The sequence below is a fragment of the Aspergillus viridinutans genome, assembly GCF_018404265.1.
Source record: "Aspergillus viridinutans IFM 47045 DNA, scaffold_2, whole genome shotgun sequence".
Lineage (NCBI taxonomy): Eukaryota > Fungi > Ascomycota > Eurotiomycetes > Eurotiales > Aspergillaceae > Aspergillus > Aspergillus viridinutans.
Window position 1 is genome coordinate 2,137,617 of NW_025091218.1, and position 21,907 is coordinate 2,159,523.

General features: G+C 49.5%; 7 protein-coding genes across 7 annotated transcripts; 2 read left to right on the forward strand and 5 right to left on the reverse strand.

Moving 5' to 3' along the window:
• Positions 1 to 1,728: 1,728 nt before the first annotated feature.
• Aspvir_004273 (homoserine O-acetyltransferase family protein) lies at positions 1,729 to 3,327 on the reverse strand (the record flags this gene model as incomplete). The annotated part of the gene is made up of 1 exon (XM_043267504.1): positions 1,729 to 3,327. One exon carries the CDS (start codon positions 3,325 to 3,327, stop codon positions 1,729 to 1,731), a length of 1,599 nt encoding a protein of 532 aa, XP_043123439.1.
• Positions 3,328 to 3,765: 438 nt separating this feature from the next.
• Aspvir_004274 (glycoside hydrolase family 43 protein) lies at positions 3,766 to 4,986 on the reverse strand (the record flags this gene model as incomplete). Its single annotated transcript, XM_043267505.1, has 2 exons — positions 3,766 to 4,446; positions 4,507 to 4,986. 2 exons carry the CDS (start codon positions 4,984 to 4,986, stop codon positions 3,766 to 3,768), a joined length of 1,161 nt encoding a protein of 386 aa, XP_043123440.1.
• A 3,443-nt stretch (positions 4,987 to 8,429) lies between these two features.
• On the forward strand, positions 8,430 to 9,620 carry Aspvir_004275 (glycosyltransferase family 32 protein; the record flags this gene model as incomplete). Its single annotated transcript, XM_043267506.1, has 1 exon — positions 8,430 to 9,620. The coding sequence occupies one exon, from the start codon at positions 8,430 to 8,432 to the stop codon at positions 9,618 to 9,620; it is 1,191 nt and encodes a 396-aa protein (XP_043123441.1).
• A 1,191-nt stretch (positions 9,621 to 10,811) lies between these two features.
• Positions 10,812 to 12,254, reverse strand: Aspvir_004276 (cAMP-dependent protein kinase; the record flags this gene model as incomplete). The annotated part of the gene is made up of 4 exons (XM_043267507.1): positions 10,812 to 11,531; positions 11,647 to 11,771; positions 11,844 to 11,936; positions 12,002 to 12,254. 4 exons carry the CDS (start codon positions 12,252 to 12,254, stop codon positions 10,812 to 10,814), a joined length of 1,191 nt encoding a protein of 396 aa, XP_043123442.1.
• Positions 12,255 to 12,986: 732 nt separating this feature from the next.
• Aspvir_004277 (V-type proton ATPase proteolipid subunit) lies at positions 12,987 to 13,902 on the reverse strand (the record flags this gene model as incomplete). Its single annotated transcript, XM_043267508.1, has 8 exons — positions 12,987 to 13,026; positions 13,081 to 13,166; positions 13,222 to 13,306; positions 13,365 to 13,477; positions 13,546 to 13,628; positions 13,694 to 13,706; positions 13,764 to 13,781; positions 13,855 to 13,902. The coding sequence occupies 8 exons, from the start codon at positions 13,900 to 13,902 to the stop codon at positions 12,987 to 12,989; spliced, it is 486 nt and encodes a 161-aa protein (XP_043123443.1).
• A 1,086-nt stretch (positions 13,903 to 14,988) lies between these two features.
• Positions 14,989 to 18,771, forward strand: rom2 (putative Rho guanyl nucleotide exchange factor (Rom2); the record flags this gene model as incomplete). Its single annotated transcript, XM_043267509.1, has 4 exons — positions 14,989 to 17,644; positions 17,718 to 18,148; positions 18,208 to 18,639; positions 18,691 to 18,771. 4 exons carry the CDS (start codon positions 14,989 to 14,991, stop codon positions 18,769 to 18,771), a joined length of 3,600 nt encoding a protein of 1,199 aa, XP_043123444.1.
• A 1,256-nt stretch (positions 18,772 to 20,027) lies between these two features.
• On the reverse strand, positions 20,028 to 21,588 carry aspA (putative septin AspA; the record flags this gene model as incomplete). Its single annotated transcript, XM_043267510.1, has 5 exons — positions 20,028 to 20,277; positions 20,348 to 20,950; positions 21,145 to 21,265; positions 21,330 to 21,399; positions 21,568 to 21,588. The coding sequence occupies 5 exons, from the start codon at positions 21,586 to 21,588 to the stop codon at positions 20,028 to 20,030; spliced, it is 1,065 nt and encodes a 354-aa protein (XP_043123445.1).
• Between the last annotated feature and the right edge of the window lie 319 nt (positions 21,589 to 21,907).

The following is a 21,907-nucleotide window of genomic DNA, read 5'->3' on the forward strand; positions in this document are numbered from 1 at the left end:
GTATTTTGCAAATTGACGTAGAAGTGTGACAATTGCGATAATTCGCTCCAGGGGACACAATGCTTCACACGACCGACCGCCCGACCGAGTGACCTGGGATATATACACCAAAGCCCTCCAGGAAGAAATCAACATGCAATCATGTCCTATGCAATTGACGTAGTCGGCTCATTCGGTGGACTTTCTCGAAGCTTAAAGTGGGACCATGATGTAGGGTCACGTGCACTCGTGCAGGCGCGTCCAACAGCATCGGGATTCGAGACTCTTCCGACAGTTGACAACACAAGATGTCCGTCTCATCCAACCACATGGGTAAGTTGTGCACTATTAGCCAATTAACATTGATTATTGTCTAACAGTATCTGGCGCAGATCTGAGAAGCACAGCTTTCCGATCTCGATGACGATAAAACCATCACAAGAGCGCTCATGACACAACTGAACCAAACGTGTTCCAGACCACCGACTTCATCCTTCGCGGCGCCTGCGCTGGGAATGGAAGAAGACGTGGGCTTTAGATGTGGGTGACTGAGTTGAACAGAGATCCAAGAGATTAGCGAAAGTCTGGCTTCTTCTCATCCTTATGGTACTGATTCCGACAGCAAACTTTGCCAGCGCGATCATACCGCCCGCCTGTTCTTTCTAGTGACAATGCCTTCCTCTTATGTTGTGGATTGGGCATTGGATATCACTTCAGGATACTTGAGAAGGCAGGGATCTAAGCTTCCAGGGCTCCCGTAACCCGCATAGTTTCTACATACATTTCTCTTTCCCTCTCTTACTTTTCCTTTTAGTCTCTCAACCTCTGTCGCTCTACTCTCTTTCTTTCTTTCTTTTTTGACTCCAGATTACCGAGACCCTCAACGCCAGAGCCGATGATGACAATCCTTGCATAACTCCGAGGTGTCATTGCCCATCTGTTTCGGCGGATAACGAAACGATGCCGAGCGGACCTACCAATGAGGGGCCGAAAATTACTGAAGTAGTTTTCAATCTGATATGGCCGGCAGCGGGATTCTCTTCATTTCACGTACTCACTTTTTTCTAGTTATACCTTCCCAGAGGTCTCATTCGATATCTCCTCGATTCGCACTATCAGCCAAAATAACTGCCATTCTGGCCCTGCTAACTGTCAACAAGAGAAGCGAATGATGACATGCTGTGAAACCGCAGCCCTGTGTCCATTAACTTGGTTTCGGACCTGTCCTCGAGATGCCGATGGACAGATAGATACCGCAACACCATTGTCATTGAGTCCGTAATTGGCTGGGAGACAATGACTCTAGAAGTCTACTAGACTAATATCTACACCTTACCAAATCCTCTGTTACCCCATCTTATACCGTTGTACGCACTCTTTTGTCTTGTTTCTTTTTTTCCAAATCAGCCCGATGACGAGGATGAACCAAAAGCCAAAGTTGTATGGTATCCGGCCCATCACGTGTACACACACGCATCTATTTATGCCTGGAAACCAATGAGAACCTGAGAGCTAATCTGAGGGCTGTGATATTATTTGTTAGTGGCCGCCTGTTATCTATGATCTGTGACACCGATAATCGTGGATTGAATAGCTAGACTCAATTGAAGACTGGTGTACGTAAATGGTGAATCGTATATCCAATAAAATACTGAAACAAATGTACGCTCAGATGCATCGTGTCATTCATCATCGACTGTGCCACAGGGACACAGACACTGGACAAAATATAGACTGTACAAGCGCCAATTAGCGCAAAAACCTCTCAACGGCACCGCCGATATTCTTCAAGTCGAGCAGGAACGTATCATGTCCGAATAAGGAGATGTCCTCGCCCAGCTCGATGTGTTCGACGTTCTTGTTTCCAGCCGCGCGAAGAGTCTCGGCGATTTCACGTTGCTGCCACGCGGGGAAGAGAATATCGCTGGCAACACCCATGACCAGGACCGGGTGGTTCTTCAACGGCGCGAGTCCGGCGACGAGGTCGGCGGGTGGTGCATCTGATTGCTCGCCTGCGGCGACTGACTCGTCCGCCGAGGAGCTGGAGTCGGTTGTGGAGGGTTGCTCCTCGTAAGGCTTTTCGGGTAATGTCAGGCTGCACGAGGCATCGTTGTAGTGGAGTGTCTTGCCGCCTTGAGCGATACGAGCCTCAAAACCCTGTCTGCGCGTCTTGGTCTCTGCCTGCTGCGACCGGCTGAGGTCGAATAGGTCCATGGCTTTGGAGACGTAGAGTAGACTATTTGGGTCGTACTCGAGGCAGAATTTCTCGCCAGCATGATCGAGATAGGTCTCAATAAGGAAGTCAGGACACAAGGCCGGCTGTTTGCTGGGGTCGGCGCGCTTGCGCCCGAACCGTTTCTCCCATTCCGGTCCACTTCTGTACGTGACTGTTGCGATTTCTCTGGCGAGTTTCATTCCCGAGTGAGGCGGGATCGAGTCGTAGTAGAAACCGCGGTTCCATTTGGGGTCCATCATCAGCACCTGGCGTTGGGTGTGTCTCATGGCGATGCTGTACGGGTGGCTCCGGGCGCATCCACTGATACTCACGATCTTTCCTATGCGCTCGGGGAACAACACGCCCGCCGCAAGACTCTGCATCCCACCCATGCTGGAGCCAACGGAGGCGTACAGCTTCTGGACTCCCAGTGAGTCCAGTAGACGAAACTGTGCTCGAACCATGTCGTCCAGTGTAAGGATGGGAAACCGCGTTGCGTATCTCTTCCCGTCGGACGGATCGATCGAGGACGGCCCTGTGCTCCCATAACAACCCCCAATAACATTTGTACAGATAACGAAGTATTTGTCCGTGTTCAACGGCTTGCCAGAACCGATGAATTTCTCCCACCATCCCGGTTTTGGGTTGACCTCGGTACTATGTGCGTGACTCGACGCCGACAGACCAGTATGTAATAGAATAGCGTTGCTCTTGTCCGCGTTCAACTGACCCCATGTTTCGTACGCGATATCAAACTCTGGCAAGACACCACCCCAGTCTAGTAGCAATGGCTCCTCGCAGTGGAAGTTCTCATGTTGTCCGGTCGTGTATGAAGGCTCCGGACCCGACTCGATCGATCTGGCCGATAGCAGCGCCGATTTCGCGTCCAGGGCGTCGAGACAGGGAAATGAAAGTGCCGGGTTCGATGAATCTCGCGCTGGAGGATTTTCGGCGGTGGCACTTTGTATCTTCCGAGCAGGAGCTGAGTGTAATAAGCGACGATTCAATGTGCTGATTTGAAATCGGTTTCTTGCAGTGGTAAAACTGGCCGCGACACTTTCGCTCTGTCTCCACAGTCCGACGGCCTGCAGGCCACGAGGAGCTGAGCGTGCCACGCCTCGGAGAGAGCTCATTTCTTTCGACAGAATCAAAGCAAGACAACTATCGAGCAATAGCTGAATGCTCCAGGCGAAATTAAACTGCAAGTGAATGGGTGTGGAGAAGTCATCGTTCTGACCTCCGGAGTACAGTGTTTATGAGCCCGCGGGCTTTCATTTACTTTCCGTACTTTCCGTATTGCGCAGGCGGAGAGCTGCCTCAGGCCCCCGCCCATCACTAAAGGGCTAATGGCGTCATTTTTTGGACATCTGATTGGCAGGTCCGGTGCTCCCTCTTGCTGAGAGTCTCAAAGTCCGGCCGGAAGGTATTTTCTGGTGACAATGGACTATAGAGGTTCCTACCAAGACGATGCACACATTATGAGGGCTAAACAGGCTGGAAAATCACAGTATGGTAAGAGCTATCGTCTCAACATTCAATTCGATGTATTCGATGTTATGGCCAGCATGGCATCACCTGAGTCCACTAAGTGTGATCAAGTTGTCTGCACCTATATCTATCCCCGTGACATACATGCATCTCCCCGGTGCACAATTGGCATGGAATATCATAAATGTCCCGTCAGGAGCTACGGTAGCGGCTCCCGGAGACTTCAGGTTAAAGTCCCCCGTCTTGACTAAGGCGCGAGGGGCCCTCTTATACGGCCCCTTCAAAGACGTCGAGTAGGCATACTTGACATCATACTTTGGAGAAGTGAAGCAATGAGAAGAGTAAAAAAGGTAGTAATAGCCCTGGTCGGTCCGGATGATGTTGGGGGCCTCGACCAGAGGCCCATCTTCCTCTTCGTTCCTGAGAATCTCGATGGGATCCGCAACTGGGGTGATACCGTCATCTTGTAGCTCCTGAAGCATGATGGAGACTTTGACAATGGGTTTCTTGCCATTGTTACAGTCGCCGCCGTGGCCGATGCTATTTCCATCATTTTTGTACGTGACATACAGTTTTCTGTCTGTGTCTCGAAACGGCGACGGGTCAATGGCACCGCCATGTTCCCGGGGGCAAGCAAGAGGTTCCGAGATGGGCTGGTAGGGTCCTAGAGGGTCCTCCTTCTCTGAGACTGCGGCACCAATGCAATGATGGCGCTTCCAGTTCTTCAATTCCCCAGAGTAATATAGCACGAATTTACCATCATCCTGTAGATAAGCTGTCAGAATACGATATTCCTCAAAGAACTGTTATGGCCTGTGGCATACTCGTTGAATAACATCTGGAGCCCAGTGATTCACCCCCATTTCCCAACCTGCCAATGTAGGCATGGCATCGTAACCATCTAACCGCGTCCAATTCTTTAGATCCTGAGATATAGCGACCGGAACATGCGCAACGTCAGAATTATTTATGGCCGCATTGGTTGCATAGGAATACCACGTGCCATTGACACGGATCATCCCAGGATCGGGAAAATCGTATATGGCGTAAATCGGTCGGTTCGACTCGTCATGATAACTCGCGTCGTCAGAAGGCTCTCGGTGACGCAGGAGGATGACGATGATCGCTATTACCAGGAATCCTGTTATTCCAAGTTTGATGATTTTCTTTCGCGTTAATGGTCTGGAGATGAATAAAGCCGACCAGGGCTTCGATGGTGTCTCATCCTCTGGCTGCAGAGAATAAATAGAAGACGTGAGCTGGCCCTTCTTGGTAGTGAAGGTGGAAAGGAGGCCTCCTGTCATCCTTTCCCAGCGATCGACCAGCCCACGAGCCTTATCAAATATGTGCTCTAGAGAGCGATAGAAAGTGTCAACGGAAAACAATATCAACGATGCATGGCTCCAACGGAATTGATTGGTCTATCTTATGCTCAGGAAAGTATGGGAAGAGAAGATCAACTGAGCCATTGAGGTTTTATGGCGCCGAACGGCAGACCACGGTGCTTTTTTCGAAGTGTGCTGCCTCCCGAGGCTGTGATAAGGGCTCTGCCAAAAACTCAATTCGGCCGTTCAGGATGCAAGAAGGCCAACTGGTCAGGGACAGATGGGACGATCAAAGCACCAACTTACAGGTACGGAGTACTTCGCACTGGGTTCCAGAATTAGTCCTCTGCAGAACAGAAGGTGGCTGATCCACCAATCCAGGTGCAAGAAAAATGCCCAGTCAAACTTATCACAATCGCAATATAAATTGTGGTGGATTGTTAGTGGCTAAAACTTTCACGTGCCTTTTATGATGCCTGAGGGCCCTTGACACCCCTTTAGTTACGGAAGTAGTTCATTATAGTAATCATATCCTTGTCTGTGTTCAGTGTTTTATTCATGTCTCCAGCATGCTCCATGTCTACTTACTAATAAGCTCATTCCAGACATTGACATCAGTACAGAGGTCTTTATTGGTAGTCTTTCTTTCTTTATGCTTGGACTCATAATTCGCCTGGCAGCATAGTATCCCTGTGTTAGCACACCCTCTCCTTGCTTTTGCTACCCTTCAGACACACAAGACTAATGGTCCACTTTCCTAGATTTTTTAGTCTGGTATACGCAGCTATCGTCCTGCGATGCTTGAAAATCTGAGCTTCGCAGAAGACAAATTCCCTGGGTCATTTTCCACGTCGCCATGGTGGCGTCGGACATTCTGTCAGAAGCAAAAGCCTCGCTGCCCTACTAATACGGCGATCCTTCCGCGACACCTTCGATAGCTTGCCCTTGGCAACTCCGGGGGTGCTATCGCAAGAGTCAACTACTTGATGGATTCCACACCATCTACGCAGCATTCATTCTTACAGCTCTCGCCATTTTCTGCTGTGCCAGCTTTCCACTGCTGAGCACCTAATGACTTGTTTTAGAGCCAATAGGTAAGATCTATACTGGCCCTTCTGCTATTAACTTGCATGCCGTTCCTATTCAACATGTATTGTTACAGTGGGACGCTGAGGATGAAGGGTAAGTATGCTTTTAAGGCTACGGAATAATGAGACAGGTGCAGAACATTCCCTCATCCCCTAAAAAGTTGATCTCTGTTTGCGTTTCACAATTGTGGCTAGCATGTTGACACAATTAATCATTGTCTTCCCTAATGTACCTTGTACATGGCACAGCCCATTCAATCTAGAAAGAGCAGAAATTTGCATCAAATTCAAAACAAGACAGAGAAAGCGGAAACAATATTTCTGGCCAGGAAGAATAATGGCAGAATACGCTCGTCATGGCAGGATTTCTTGGCTAGAAAGTACAAGCACTGGTCACTCTGCAGTATGATGTGGTCACTGGTCAATGTGCCTCTCAGAGACTAAGATGTCAGGTACGGTAGTATTCGGACTGGATTGTTCCTGAACCAAGAGGTCAATCCACGGTTATTAGTGGTAACAGTTACACTGGCCCTTCTATGACAGGATCAAGCCAAATGACATCTGGTCCGGCCACACGTGTCCATCATCTCAGTGATGGATGCTAGTGCTTACAACAGACATAGTAAGAGTTACCAAATGATGAATGAGACTTATCAACACTTTTCACTTTCCGGACAGAGCTCTAGAAATCATTCAATCATCTGGTCGTATGACGTATCAGCATCTGGGCTTCTGAATATGTGTTTGCTGGCCCCGCATTCCAGTCGGAGGAGCTCGCTGTAACTCATCCAAGATGGGGAAAACCCCAGCATGTGAAACAATTGAATGAACAATTGATTATGGCAAGTTATGATTATGTCCTTGTTGAAACCTGTCTAAAATCTGTATGAGGATCGGTTGTCTACTTGAAACTGGTGATCATCGCATTTCAACCACTGACTTCAAATTTCAAAACTTTAGGACATCCTCGTTCCTCGAGTACTCTTTTATTTTGTCCAATCACTTGCAAACAAATTGACTAGCTAGACGCATGCTATGACGCCAAGTCTTTTGTGCAGATTAGTGCAGAGGCACTCCCCTGTCAATCTGGATCGCAATGACGCGGCTTGGGAGATAGAGGAATACCCATAAGTATGACTAGGTACCTTACCATCGCATACAGGCATACTTCAGTGCGCCAACTGATGGCTGAGAAACGAACAGAACCAGACTGAAAGATGCAAGGGTAACCTAACTATCTGAGTCACGCAGCGTCCAGTTCGATCTCAAGATCCAGAACGCTCCGTAGATGGTGGAGCTTGCAATCTTCAAAAGAAGAGGCCAGAGTCTACGTAGCTACAGAAGCTGATCATCGCCGGAAACGGCCAACTGCATCACCAAATTCACGCCCACCCCAGGCAAAATACAACCTCCTCAACCAGGATCTCATCATTTCTATACAAATCCTTATCATGAAGTTCCCCTTGGAGGTTATCTCCTGCCGATCCAGGAGACCGACATCATCGTGTCATGGCAGGGGAGCAATTTTGGCCGGGGAGTACTCCATAGGTCCGCTTCCCATTGCGGTAATGCCGTATAGCACATCCACCTCAGAGAAGAGAGCATATAAGGTCGTGTATTTCTTCAATCCTTGTGCTTTGTGTGCTGTAAAGGACAAATTGGAGTGGTACAAGAGAAGACTTAATCCAATTAAGCTACACTTACAGCCAATACACACTAATACACGTACTCCCGAGCCTATCGTCGTCATCCTCTGATCCTTATCAGCCTATCCGCGCCAAAAAGTCGCACGCCACTAGTTTTTAACGGCTGTGCCTACTTACAGGGCTCCACCAATTTTTCTCCTAGTTCATATTATTTCCAAAGCTTCCTCTCTCCCTTTTTCCGTTATTTTTTCCCCCTCTTCTTTGATCTGCACATATTCTTCTGCTTAGTTGTACATTGTGTTCAACTCTTTGTGTGTGTTTGCTCATTGCTGTCACTGACCTCATTCATTCCTGGAAGTGACGAATACTTCGGGACTCTCTTCCACTCCCGTTGTCTCTGAGTATACCGATTCTGATTGCGCAAGCCCCCTCGCACAATCCTCACAATCCTTCATACTGTCCCATAATAGGTGCAGATATGTCTGGCCGCCGTCAGGCACTGAACTGAGTCGATCTCGGATCTTTCCTCTCCTCCCTATCCGAATACTCAGCTCCTGCATTGATCGTTACGGAGCCTGTGGAGAAGCTCGTGGCGACCCCCTGAAGGAGATCTAGATCTACCTTCACAACTCATCTATCCAATCGATTCCCGTCGCGCTACTGTGGTTTTATCTTTTTCCGCGCAACAATGCTCACCTTCAGGAAGTCGCTAATTGCGGCCGTCGTCCTGATTACATTTGTTGTCCTCCTTCGATCCACACATTCCTCACCGTCCGCCGAACCCGCTGTTCTCAACACGGAAGCGACTGTCTACGACGCCAGTCAAGCTGCAGATGAACCTACCACGAGTCAGGAACAGGATATACAACAGCAGCCGTTGAAGCCACCGCCCACTGCTTCCTTGCGCGAACGACTCCGTTACCAATTCCCCTACGATCTCGAAAGCAGATTCCCCGCATACATCTGGCAGACATGGAAGTACACACCAGCATCTATGTGGTTTGCCGAAGATCTTCGCCCCGCTGAAGCGAGTTGGACAGAATTACACCCCGGGTTTGTCCATGAAGTGATTCCGGACGACACTCAGCGACATCTTGTCAAGTACCTCTACGGCTCAGTCCCGGAGGTGTTCGAGGCATACGATTCGATGCCCTTGCCCGTCCTAAAGGCTGATTTCTTTCGGTACTTAATCCTGCTGGCCCGTGGAGGCATCTACAGTGACATCGATACCTACGCGCTCAAGCCCGCCGCCGACTGGCTGCCTGGGGAGCTGGATCTTGCCACGGTCGGTTTCGTGATCGGAATAGAGGCCGATCCCGACCGGCCTGATTGGCGCGACTGGTATTCGCGCCGGATCCAATTTTGTCAGTGGACCATCCAGGCTAAGCCCGGGCATCCGATCCTCCGCGATATTGTCGCATACATTACCGAGGAGGCGCTGCGAATGAAGAAAAAGGGGATCCTCAAGGAAGGGAAGATGGACAAGACTATCATGGAGTTCACTGGGCCCGCTGCCTGGACGGATGCGGTGTTCAGATATTTCAACAACCCGGAATACTTCAGCATCGAACCGGGGTCTACTCATAACGTCACATACGAGAATTTCACCAACCAACGGGACTTGAAAAAGGTCGGTGACGTCGTGGTCCTACCGATTACCAGTTTCAGTCCGGGTGTTAATCAGATGGGGGCGGGCGATCTGGATGACCCTATGGCGTTTGTCAAACACGACTTTAGTGGTACGTTTTCCTCGCATGTTGATGCGCTAGAGACAGGCTTAACTGACTTTATTCATCAGGATCATGGAAGACAGACCCGGCTCTCTAAACTTCGGCTGCGCGGCATCATCATGTCATCGGTTACAACCATCCTTGCCTGAGTCTCGTCAGGCCTGTGGACAAGAAGAACTCTCCGCCCCGGCTCCGGGCCCGAGCGAAGCACGTACGGAAGCCTCAACAAGTGCCCTGCGCGGGACCCGGTATCACTTCGGTACCTATCAAGACTCGAGTCCACTGAACATATCTGGGCAGTGCTTTCCATCAACAGCACATTAATGCGCCTCCTCTCAATGATGAAGACGTCATTCAAGTGCTCTCAATCCGGCACAGTTGTCGAATCTTACCGTTTGGATGTATGCATGTCAACCTTCGAAAGTCTCCTGGACGCAGTACAGATTCGAACCGGAGGCGTGGCATGTGAGTGTACAGCCAACTCCGACCCACAGCGCTGCCTATCACTTTTATCGGGCAGCGTATGTGTGCCATCTAGGACAAGGATAAGTGCTCAAGTATTTGGTGACACTCTCCTTATCATGTTAATTTGACTGGATGACGGCATGGCATTGACCACCCGTGATTCATTTCGGTAGCAAGCTAACTGCTTGGCCGGGACTCTACTATTCATGAACAAAGCATACGTTGCATATACATCTTATGAAATATATTATATAATCAGAAGAATGAGCTAATTGTCCTCGTATTTCTGCGGTGCATTCGATGGTAGAGATCATTAGAGGAATGGTTGCAAGTACAAGACGCTGCAATTACAGGTAGCTATATATTCAACCCGCCCAGTATGTTGAATTCCCGACCCATCCCGCCTTCATAAGCCTGTGCGTATTACATTCCAGAAATCAGGAGACATAGGCCAGATGATGTGACAAACAGGCATGCAAACCAAGTTGACGAGTCCCAATGAGAGAGATCAGATATATATTATATAGACAAATGATGGCAGATTGCATTGTACATCATGACACATGCAGAGGAGAAAAAGAAAAGGACGGTTTTGCCGTCATCAATAACCTTGATATATCAATCGAGAAATGAAGACAGCATTGCTCTGTCTCTTTATATATATATAGTTGTATGGATTGGTGGATTGGTGGGCGGCTGCAGGCCATATGAACTTTCGTTGCAGAACGATAATACAAAAGATTCGTAACGTCGTGGCAGAAGCGTTCCGTATCAGCGTAAACAGTCGTGGCGGACACCCCGACTTTTTACAATGATTCTCATGTTGAATGCGTATCAGAGGGAAGAGACCGGTATCCCGAGTTGAGATCGCCGCCTTAGAAGTCGCTGAACAAAGCTTCGTACTTTTTCTTCATGTCATCGGTGTAAATGGCCTGACCCCTCACATCTACGTCGGGGTAGTCCTCAAAGTTTCCGGTATCTGCGGGGTGGTCAACTCGTGGGATGATGGGCCCTTTCATGCGCCGGTGGAACAAGTCATCCCAATTGATCTCCTCAAAGAAAGGGTGCGCTTTGACTCTCGCAGAGCCACCTGATATGTGTCCAAGCCGCTCACTTGGATTGGTCTTACAAAGACATGATATGATGTTCTGGGCTGCGGGAGACATGTTCGGAGGAAAACGCACGTGGCCCTCAACGATCTGTTCGTAGATGCGCATCGGGTTCTGATCCCAGAACGGGGGCTGCCCAACCAAAAACTCGTAGATGAGGATCCCGAGAGCCCACCAGTCCACTGCGAGGCCATGCCCACTGTTGTGGATGACCTCAGGAGCGAGGTATTCCGGAGTGCCGCATAAAGTGTATGTCTCGCGATCGTTGATCTGCTTCGCGAACCCGAAGTCGACGAGCTTAATATGCCCGTCAGCGTCCAAGAGTATGTTTTCTGGCTTCAGATCACGGTAAACGACGCCCTCAACGTCATGTAGGTACTCGATCGTTAGTGTGATCTCGGCGGCATAGAACCTCGACGTATTTTCGTTGAATCGCCGCGCACGTCGAAGGTAGCTGAAGATCTCACCTCCGGGGCAGTAGTCCAGCTATGTAGGAAGAAGGTCAGACGAGGATACCAATAAAATACGACGGCGACGAGGTCCAGCAGAAGGCAAGGGCATGGGAAGGTCCGTTCTTCACAAGACGCGGTGGCTTGCATACCAGCATATATAGGCTCTGCTCATCGGAAAATGTCGCGATCAGAGTCGTGATAAAAGGATGACCGGCAACCGCAGCAAGTGCTTTTCGCTCATTGCGCACATGCTCCACTTGCTTCAACTTGATCACTGTAGTCCCAAAATCGCTCGCCAGTCAGCCCGGTCAAAGACGAGGATAGAAACTTTCACATGCATCCTCACCATCTGCCTTGCGTAAAACCTTTAGCGCATACACATTGTCTCGTCGGATCGTTTCGTCTTTGAATCTCACCAGCCACACTCGTGCAAATGTACCTGGATGCACCCCAGCAGTGTCAACATCGCGCACTGCAGGCCTCGCCACTCGCGTCGAGACTTACCAGTACCAAGTGTTTTGATTAGCGAAAAATCGCTAATACGAAGGCTCCGAGTTGATATCCCCAGCTGCTTTTCCTCCGGCCGATCTTTAATGACGAAAGGATTCACTGATCTCTGATGAGGGGGTCGCAAAGAAGCAACCATCTGCTTTTCCCTTTCATGAACGTTTTCCAAAGGAGTGTCCACCCCTCTGGATGACGGAGAGGAGTTCTGAATCTCACTATGTGTCGAAGGCTCGGCCTTTCCTGTAGCCATTAGGATGGCAAGAGATCATGTCTCGAGGACAGCGGGGAACGGGGATGTGGGGGTAGAAAAAGAACGCCGCAGGAGCTGTTGATTGTGACGAATTGCAATTTCGAAGGCTACTGGCCGAAGCAGGCAGAAATGGGAAGATCAATCGTTAAATAACTCGTAAAAATGCTGAATAAAGCAAGGGAAGCCTTGATTAATCCGTCATGGGAGGCGGACAAGAGCTTTTGCTGAAGTTCGTTTTTTCTGGGCCCCGGAACCAAGTAGCAATGGTCCACGGCGGCATCCACGGAGCACCAAGGCTCTGACGTTACCGACTGGCGGGGCAGCCTGTCAACGACTCGGCATGCACCACTAGCGTGATCGGATAGATCCCTGTTGCAGTGCATGGTTTTTATGACTACATCTGATGCTATCTCTGAATATCCATTGTATTTCGGGGGCCAAACATATAAGTGTGATATCAAATCTTCATGTCCAGGACTGTGGAGTAGGACCAGTACAAAAAGGCCCTAAGGAGTCATATGGAGAAGCTGCCAGAAGATCTCACGCGCCGGAATTGTCCCTTGCCACAAGGAGACACCGGTGCGCCTTTAGCGTAGCCAAGAAACTCATGCATCTGGCTACGCAATTATATGAACACCATGAGCTACCAGCGCAGTTATGCACGTCGATCTAGACGCAGTTCGAGTTGCAAGCACATCACTGAGGATTCGGCGTGGCACGGAGAACGAGGATTTATTTGCTGTTCGTGTTGAGGATGAGACCAACAATTAGGCTGACAGCAGTTAGCACTGATATGTCTTTGCTGTGCATTGGCGGGAAGACAAACCCATAAAGACCCAGAACTTCGCCAAAAATGAGGATAAGAATCATCCCAACGTAGACTCGGGACTGCTGCATGTAAGCACGAACACCCTCAAGAAATGTTAGCATCAAAGTCAGAAACAAGCATTGTCACTAAGTTCCTCACCGCATCACCGACGGTGCCGATGGTATATCCGGCGGCCACGCCCGCGAGGCCAACCGATAATCCGGATGCAAGGTGCATGAATCCTCTGGTCTCGGCCATCAATAACGAGACTACCAACTTGGGTTCCATGTTGCGCGACCTACGTGTACAAGCTCATGTTCTGTGTTGGAGGCGGTGCCATGTCTCCTGCGATGAGAACTGCAATGACCAAACCGTAGACTGCGATGATACCCGACATGACGACTGGAATCAAGGACTATGTCGAGCAATCAGAAAGTTTACTTGAAATAATCTTCTAGAACTCGCGGGGTGGAATCTGCAAACCTTCATGATCAAATCCGGCCGAAACGTTCCTACACCAGAGATACCAATCCCAGACTTTGCTGTTCCATACGCCGCTCCCATTGCTGTAACGTTGTGAGTGTCTCATCCCATCTTTTACCATCTCGTACATGCTTGAATTAAGACGTACACCCGAAAATCATCTTCGAGAGGTTGTTAGTACAGCGTAGAGGAACGATTCGTAGTTATGGTGAACTCACTGCAGATGCGATTCCCGCCTGCGATCTCCAGTCAGCAGATGTTTCTATGATCGAAGCAATACCACCACAATATTTATATTGGAAGACTTACAAAGGAGAAAAATGGCGCGAATTTGGGAGCCAGCTCGCTTTCCGCCATTTTGAGTATCTGTCTGATGACGAACCGTCAGAGCAGGGTAGAAAGGGGTAAGAAGTCAGGACTAAGGTAGAGCTTTGAGCTCAAGACCGGTAAAAAAAAAGAATGCGACCAGAGAAACAAGAGCAGACAAAAGTAGACAGACCGATATGTACTTCCTTTGGCGAGTGACGGCCGACAGTAGATAAGTAGCGGTAGGCAGACCGAGGGTTGACCAAGTTGTCCGCTGCGGGCCACCGTAGTTAAAGGTGTAATGTAGAGCCACCGCCGCCAGGGCTTAGCCACTCCGGGTAAAGGGCGACATGTGCCTGTTCTGTTCCTCAACCCAACTAACATTGAAACCCCCCGTGCTTTTCCATCTCGAGACGGTCCCGTTCTTCATCAATCTCCCCCCCGTCCTCGATACATTGCTTTGTCATATCTCTTGGTTATTATTATCGTTGCAACATCGATCAACGACGGCACGCACTACGACCACCTCTTACCTCCTCCTCCTCCTCTTCTCTTCTGTTACTCCCACTCCTCCCTAACACCCGCGCCCCTCCTTTCTCACGCACTCCCACTCGCTATCCCGAGATCCCTTCCTGTTTAGGGCCTGCTGTTTTTTAAATTTTTGCCTCCCGACTCCCCAGGAGTCTGCTCACATCGATAGTTCGGCTAGTCCGAGGGAGAATGCTGAGGTTATGATTAGCGGGGGCTCTAGCTTGCGGTTGCGCTCAAGGCTCCTAGCGCAGTTCAATCGTTAACACACCACTCAAGACCTTTTCCAGGCTCGAATCTGTGACAGGGCCAACTAGGATTAAGGAATGAGAGTCCGAGGGAATTTTTGTGCCAAGTTTTTCCCTCTTTCTCTCGCTTGCTTTTATTTTCACTCTCTTTTTCGCTTGGCTTGTGAACTGTCGCCTCTGGAGTAATCCAACGACATCGGCTCTCTACCTCTCCACGACTTAAAACGATCACCTCCTGACGCTTTGAACGTTTTACACGACCACTTTCGGATCACCGTATCGAACCGTCTCTTTGGTCTGGCTCGTATCCACAGCCAGAGACTTTCAAAGGTAGAAGCGGAAAACAGCATAAAGGGATAGGATGGCCGATCTCGGTGGCCAGCAGGGCCGGAACTACCGGCCTCATGGACATGCCTCCTCTTTTCAGCGCGACGCTGCATTTTCAGAAATATTTGGCGGGGCACCGCCACCTGGACGCTCTCAGACAATGAACTCGCAGACACCCCAGTTTTCGCAAGATCGCGCCCACACAATGTCATCGCATGTGCCACATCCTCAAATGCAAAGGCCGCCCCCGCAACCGGCTCGTCAAGGACCGAATGGCTACACACCGGCAGCTCCGAACGGACACTATCAAGCATACCCAGGGCCCGCAGCTATGGCTCCTCAACAATCTTCCCACAATCCTCCGCGACCATATCCTGGGCGTTATGTCTATCCCCAGCCCCAACGGTTAGATTCGAGACCCACTCCTGGTCCACAGTATCCAGATGCCAAGGGATACAGTCGGCCTATGCCTCCCCCAGCTCTGAATTCGGATGCATACCGATCAAGGTCAATGGCGCGAATAACTGGCCCGCCAACGTATCAGCAGCCGCCACCCAGCAGTTTCAATCACACTTCTGCAAGCGCTTTTCGTCAACAACCGTATAGCTCGACGACTCCGGTCACCGATCAAGGACGTGTTGTGCCAGTGAGGCATGCGAATGAACGCGCAATGTCACTGACATCCTACTCCATGGATCGCGACCATTCTCACACCACGCAGACAGGTCGGGTGATCCCTACAAGGAGGCAGCCATCTGGACCAAGTCACCCCCCGACAAATCACTTCGAAGATGAGCCTACGAGCGCTCATAGTGTAAACGGGAGACCGCGACCGCCAAGTGATGGTTCAACAAACTCTCGCGCTATGTCTATGGCGTCGACCATCGTGCCGGATCGGACCATGAGCATGCAGAGCCAGATGACGCACAGGCCCAGCAATCAGACCACTTTAGTTTCCAGCAATTCTCGCCGGAGCAAGGTCCCACTGGTGTATCCCGCCCTACTCTCACGGGTCGCTGATGGCTTTCGCGAGAGAATTCCGCTTGGAGAACGACAGAAGAATGGCTTGTCTTATCAAAATGCGTTTTCTGGTGCGGAGGCCGTGGATCTTATTGCTCACATCATCAAGACAAATGATCGAAATCTTGCTCTTCTTTTGGGGCGAGCGCTCGATGCGCAGAAGTTTTTCCACGATGTGACGTACGATCATCGACTTCGAGACGCTCCAGGGGAAATCTATCAATTCAAGGAAACCATGGCAGAAGAGGCGCCGAGTTCCGAGGTCAATGGAGTTTTTACGCTTTTGACAGAATGTTACTCGCCCACCTGCACGCGCGATAGTCTGTGCTATTCTATTGCGTGTCCAAGAAGACTGGAACAACAGGCAAGATTGAATCTCAAGCCGCAACCAGGTTTGCGGACGTCCGCCTCGAAGGCCAGCCTTCACGGCGATGATGACAATGATAATCAGAAACTCTGGATTAATATGGTTCCAAAGGAAGTTTCTGACAGTATCGACGATCGCGAAAAGAAGCGCCAGGAAATCATTTTTGAGATCATGTACACGGAACGTGATTTTGTCAAGGATCTGGAGTACCTGCGAGATTTCTGGATGAGACCTTTACGTTCGGCCGGCAACGCAAACCAATCCCCCATCCCGGAGCATCGGCGCGAGAAATTCATTCGAACAGTGTTCGGCAACTGCTTGGAAGTTTTGAAAGTTAATGGTGCTTTGTGTGAAGCGCTCAACGGCAGACAAAAGGAAAGTTTTGTGGTGAAGACTGTTGGTGACATATTCCTCCAGCATGTACCCAACTTTGACCCTTTCATCAAGTATGGTGCCAACCAGCTCTATGGTAAATATGAGTTTGAGAAGGAGAAGGCATCCAACCCTGCTTTTGCAAGATTTGTGGAAGAGACTGAACGGCTCAAGGAGTCGCGGAAGTTGGAGTTAAACGGCTACTTGACCAAGCCCACCACTCGTCTGGCGAGGTATCCGTTGCTTCTCGAACAGGTTTTGAAAAGCACGAAGGATGATAATCCAGACAAAGAAGATATTCCCAAAGCCATCAAACTCATCAAAGATTTCCTGTCGCGTGTTAATACCGAGAGCGGAAGGGCCGAGAACCATTTCAACCTCGTGCAGCTGAATTCAGCCCTGAAGTTTAACCCCGGCGATTACGTCGACCTGAAGTTGACTGAGGAGAATCGTCAAATGCTCACTAAGATGGCATTCAGGAAGGCTTCAACAGATAGTTCCGAGGTAACTGCTTATCTCTTCGACCATGCAGTATTGCTTGTGAGAATCAAAGTCGTCAACAAGCGTGAGGAGTATCGTGTCTATCGGAAGCCAATCCCCCTCGAACTGTTGGTTATCGCACAAATGGACGAAGTGATTCCCAAGGTTGGAGTCCCCAAGAGACCGTCGTCCAGTTTGCTCTCCAACAAGCCTGCCGCCAATCCTCCCAGCACAAAAGATGGGTTGCCCATAACCTTTCGGCATCTAGGCAAGGGTGGCTACGAGCAGACACTCTATGCCACGTCGCCAACGCAAAGAAGGAAATTCATCGAGATGGTCGAAGAGCAACAAAGAAAGCTCAGAGAACGGAACAGTAACTTCTACAACAAGACTGTTTTGTGTTCGAATTTTTTCACGTCTGCAAACCGGGTGAATTGCCTTGTCCCTGTTGGTACGTTTCGACTCCCAATACTATCCTCTTGCGCAGTCGCCTTTGTGCAGATTTTGCTAACGTTTCTTGGCAGATGGTGGTAGGAAGTTGGTGTATGGCACTGATAGTGGCATTTTCATCTCGGAGCGTTGGCCCAAGGATAAGTCTGCCAAGCCGAGACGGGTGCTGGATGCTAGCCAGGTCACTCAAATTGACACCTTGGAGGAGTACCAACTACTTTTGGTGCTAGCGAACAAAACACTCTCGTCCTATCCAATGGAGGCGCTCGAGCTTGCGGAGGGTCAAAATTCAATGGCAAAGCGACCGAAGAAGATTCAAGGTCACGCGAACTTTTTCAAAGCGGGGATTGGGCTTGGACGGCATTTGGTGTGCTCTGTCAAGACATCTGCTCTGTCATCGACTATCAAGGTTTACGAGCCCATGGACAACCTGGCAAAGGGCAAGAAGAAATCTGCCGTGAGCAAGATGTTCCAGAGCGGTCAGGATACCCTGAAGCCCTTCAAGGTTTGTATATTCTGCTACACTATTGCATTGGGGCTGTTGAACTCATTACTTCGCTTTAGGAATATTACATACCGGCGGAGTCATCATCCATCCATTTCCTCCGCTCAACTCTCTGCGTGGGATGCGCTCGTGGTTTTGAGGTAGTCAGTCTTGAGACTACTGAGACGCAGTCCCTTCTGGATCAGGCGGATACCTCGCTTGATTTTGTCGCACGCAAGGAGAACGTGAAGCCGATTCATATTGAGCGAATGAACGGCGAGTTCTTGCTCAACTACAGCGACTTCTCGTTCTTCGTGAACCGAAACGGGTGGCGAGCTCGCCCGGATTGGAAGATCTCATGGGAGGGCAACCCCAATGCGTTTGCCCTATCATACCCTTATATCCTTGCTTTTGAGCCAAATTTCATCGAAATCCGGCACATTGAGACAAGTGAGCTGATACACATCATGACTGGAAAGAACATTCGGATGTTGCATTCTTCCACAAGAGAGGTGTGTTCAAACATTATCATCCGATTGAATGGATAGCTAATACCGTCTCAGATTTTGTACGCCTACGAAGATGAAGGAGGCGAGGATGTAGTAGCCAGTCTGGATTTCTGGAACAAGCCCCAACAACAATAAGGCGCTTGGATGGCTGGTACAATCAAAAGAGGACCTTTGTCCTTCGATGCCATTACATGTTTCTGTTTCCGTAGAAAGTCGTCTTATCATACACGAGGCATTTGACTCTTGCATTTCAGCTGCTGTTGACCCCCCACGAATTTTCAAGGGATATCGCTCAGCTCTCAGACCTTAATGTTTTGTGTTGCTGATCTGTTCGTTAATCTGTGTCAGGTCAGCATCTGTTTACTTCCGCTGTGTACAATGAAGCGCAAATACCACTTGCTTTTTGGTCCTTCGAATTTCCTCCATTTTCTACCTCTTTTACTTTATCCGTGTTCGGTTCCTTTCCCCGTTGCTCTTATACTCTTTCATCTTCTCTTCGCTACATATAAATCCTCCCGCTTTTTTTGTTCGATTCCGGTTGTCTTCCTACACCTCCATGTGACGTCTCGAGAATCTTAGCTCAATCAATCGCGGGGGAAGCTGGCGCTGGCCCTTCCGGTTCATTAATAACAATCCTTCCAGTCGATCTCCAGCACTTTCTTCTCTTGACCTTTTCATGCTGACAGAAATGGTTCGTCCTTGTGGAAATCTTGACAAGTAGAACAAACATGCGCAAGGGTTGCGATCCAACTACGCAGGCAATAGTAGAGAATGTACTTTTCTTCCTCATATACTACTATTCAACTTGAACATAGAATGATAGTAGAGACAAGACGTAAGCTATGAGAGCACACAAAGGATGAAACGACAACAGAGGGAATCTTGCGGCGCTGCTGAGATGGAACAGGTGTCGGTTGACAGAAAAAGACAAAGGGGAAGGGAGAACTGAGCAAAGAAAGGTATTGGAGTCAGCGTTACAAGCAGCAACTGTAAAAGATTAGAAAAAGCTATTCCGGACACCGGGCATTGCAACATGGATTCTGAAGATCGGCGAAATCTCCAGTGGAATGAGAAGAAATATAAGGCCCGAGGTAAATATGAGAAAAACAAATGTCGGGAGCAACAGCCAGATACCATCCCTTGGTCTTAGATACCGCTCTATCAAATAGGGGAATGGTGTCGGTCATCGAGAAATGAAGCGCTGCATTTTCCCTGGTCCTCCCTCACTCAGCAAGACGAAGCTATTAACGTGAATAGACGGTCAATATCAACCCCATGAACAGTTACAACCCGCTGTGCCACAAGTTCCATTAAGTTAGCACAGACGGTTCGAGCCCGCAAAACTGTGTCCCGCTTTGACAGAACAGCCTTCGAAAATGGAACAAAAGAATTTAAGCATCTCCGTTGGCAGCCTCGGGATGAAGGGCCATTTGGTTCTGGCTGGCCTCACGTGCCATGCGGGCTTCGATCTCCCTAAGTTGGCTTTCGCGGGCCAACAATTCCTGGCGTTTCTCGGCGATTTCACGCTGCACCTTGAGTTCAATCTCGCGAAGCTTCTCTTCCTCGCGACGGAGTTGCTCCTCCTTGAGGCGGACTGATTGAGATGCAAGGTCTTCGGGGTTCATAGAGGAATCGTGACCACTGTAGCTGAGAATTAGTATCATGCAGAAGAATAAAAACAAGACGAAAATAGATATTAGGAGCAACATACGCGGCAGCACCGTCCACGCTCTTGCTCAGCTTCTCGGTACGGTAGTTCTCGTAGAGGAAATCGTGAGTGATCTCCTTCAAATCTGCGAGATGGCTGTGAAGCAGGGCGCTTCTGATAGCCAAGAAGTCGGAGTGTCTGGGATTCTCAACCTCCACAACACCCCAGGGATACTGCCGGGCCCGCACTTTCCGTCCATCGATCTCAACGAAATCTTCAGAGCCGACAATCGCGAATGGCATAAGCCCACGCAGCTCAGCGTTCTCTTCGACTGTATCTTCGTCGTCCTCCTCAATGTCGTAGGGAAAATTGTACACAGGGATGCGGTAGTGCTCAATATCCTCCATGATGAGCTTCTTGGACTCGGCGAGTTCGGCAGGGGTGAGGGAATCGGCTTTTCCGATAACGGGGATGACATTGACACGAGGAGAAAGACGCTTCATCAGTTCGATATCCAACTCGCGCAAGCCGTGACCTGTGGGTGTGATAAAGTAGAGAAGGACGTGGACACGGTTGTCCCTGAAGCGAGGGTTACGCTTGATTCGCGATTCTTCGGCAAGAATATCGTCATATTGGCGTTCGAGGTATCCGACGATTTCACCGAAGCTGAAGAACAGTCAGTCTTGGGGTGCACATGCGGAACTGGTTTCTACATGCCTGGCTTCATTGTCAATCTGGTCACCAAAACCTGGGGTATCAACGATGGTGAGGGAAATTCGGGTGCCTTCGTCGTCTAATTCAAGTTCTTTGAATTATGAAATCAGCGCCGTTTCTCCTTCTGGGTAAGCAATGATGGTAACTTACCGACTGTGACAGGCTTGATACGGACACCTTCCTCAATGTGAGCGCTGGCAGCATCGTCGGCATCCTTGCTCTCGAGGACTTTCTTTCCGCAGAGGGTGTTGACAAAGGTTGTACGTCCTGCGCAAAGAAAATACCAGGTCAGTATGGGAAACAATGGCCTGGTAGACGACTCGAAACATACCGGTTCCGCTAGCACCGCAGACCATCAAGCAGAACTGGATACCCTTCTTGACATTTTTCTTGCGACGAATCTTATGTGGAATGTCAGATTATGATCTTCAGAGTAAGGCAACAGAGACACATGTATATGAGTCGTAGTAATTGAACCCCAATCGGAATAATTGTGCGGAATGGATGAAGAAGTGGCGGGATTTGTCTTCCTCAGCAAAGAGGCCAGAAAGGGGAAGCAAACAACATACCGCGTTGAGAGCCGACGACATGGTGGGCTAAAGGATAAGGGAGAGAACTCGAGCAAAAAGACTGAGTCCAGATGAGATTGAAGAAAAAGAGGGGGGAAGCGAATGGCAGCTCCAGAGACTGAGATTATGAAGCCAAAGTAGGGAACCGGGGAAGTTAGTGAGGTAAAGATGGATGGATGCTGTTGTGTCTCTCCTGAGATCGAATGGAGTGAGCAACAGACCAGTTGGAGACTTGAGTGTAGCTAGTTTAGGGGGGAAGGTCCAGGTACCGTATCGATGTTTCCATGGTACGCAAATACAGGGGATCTTACAGTATGGTACACACCAACCCATTTCTCCC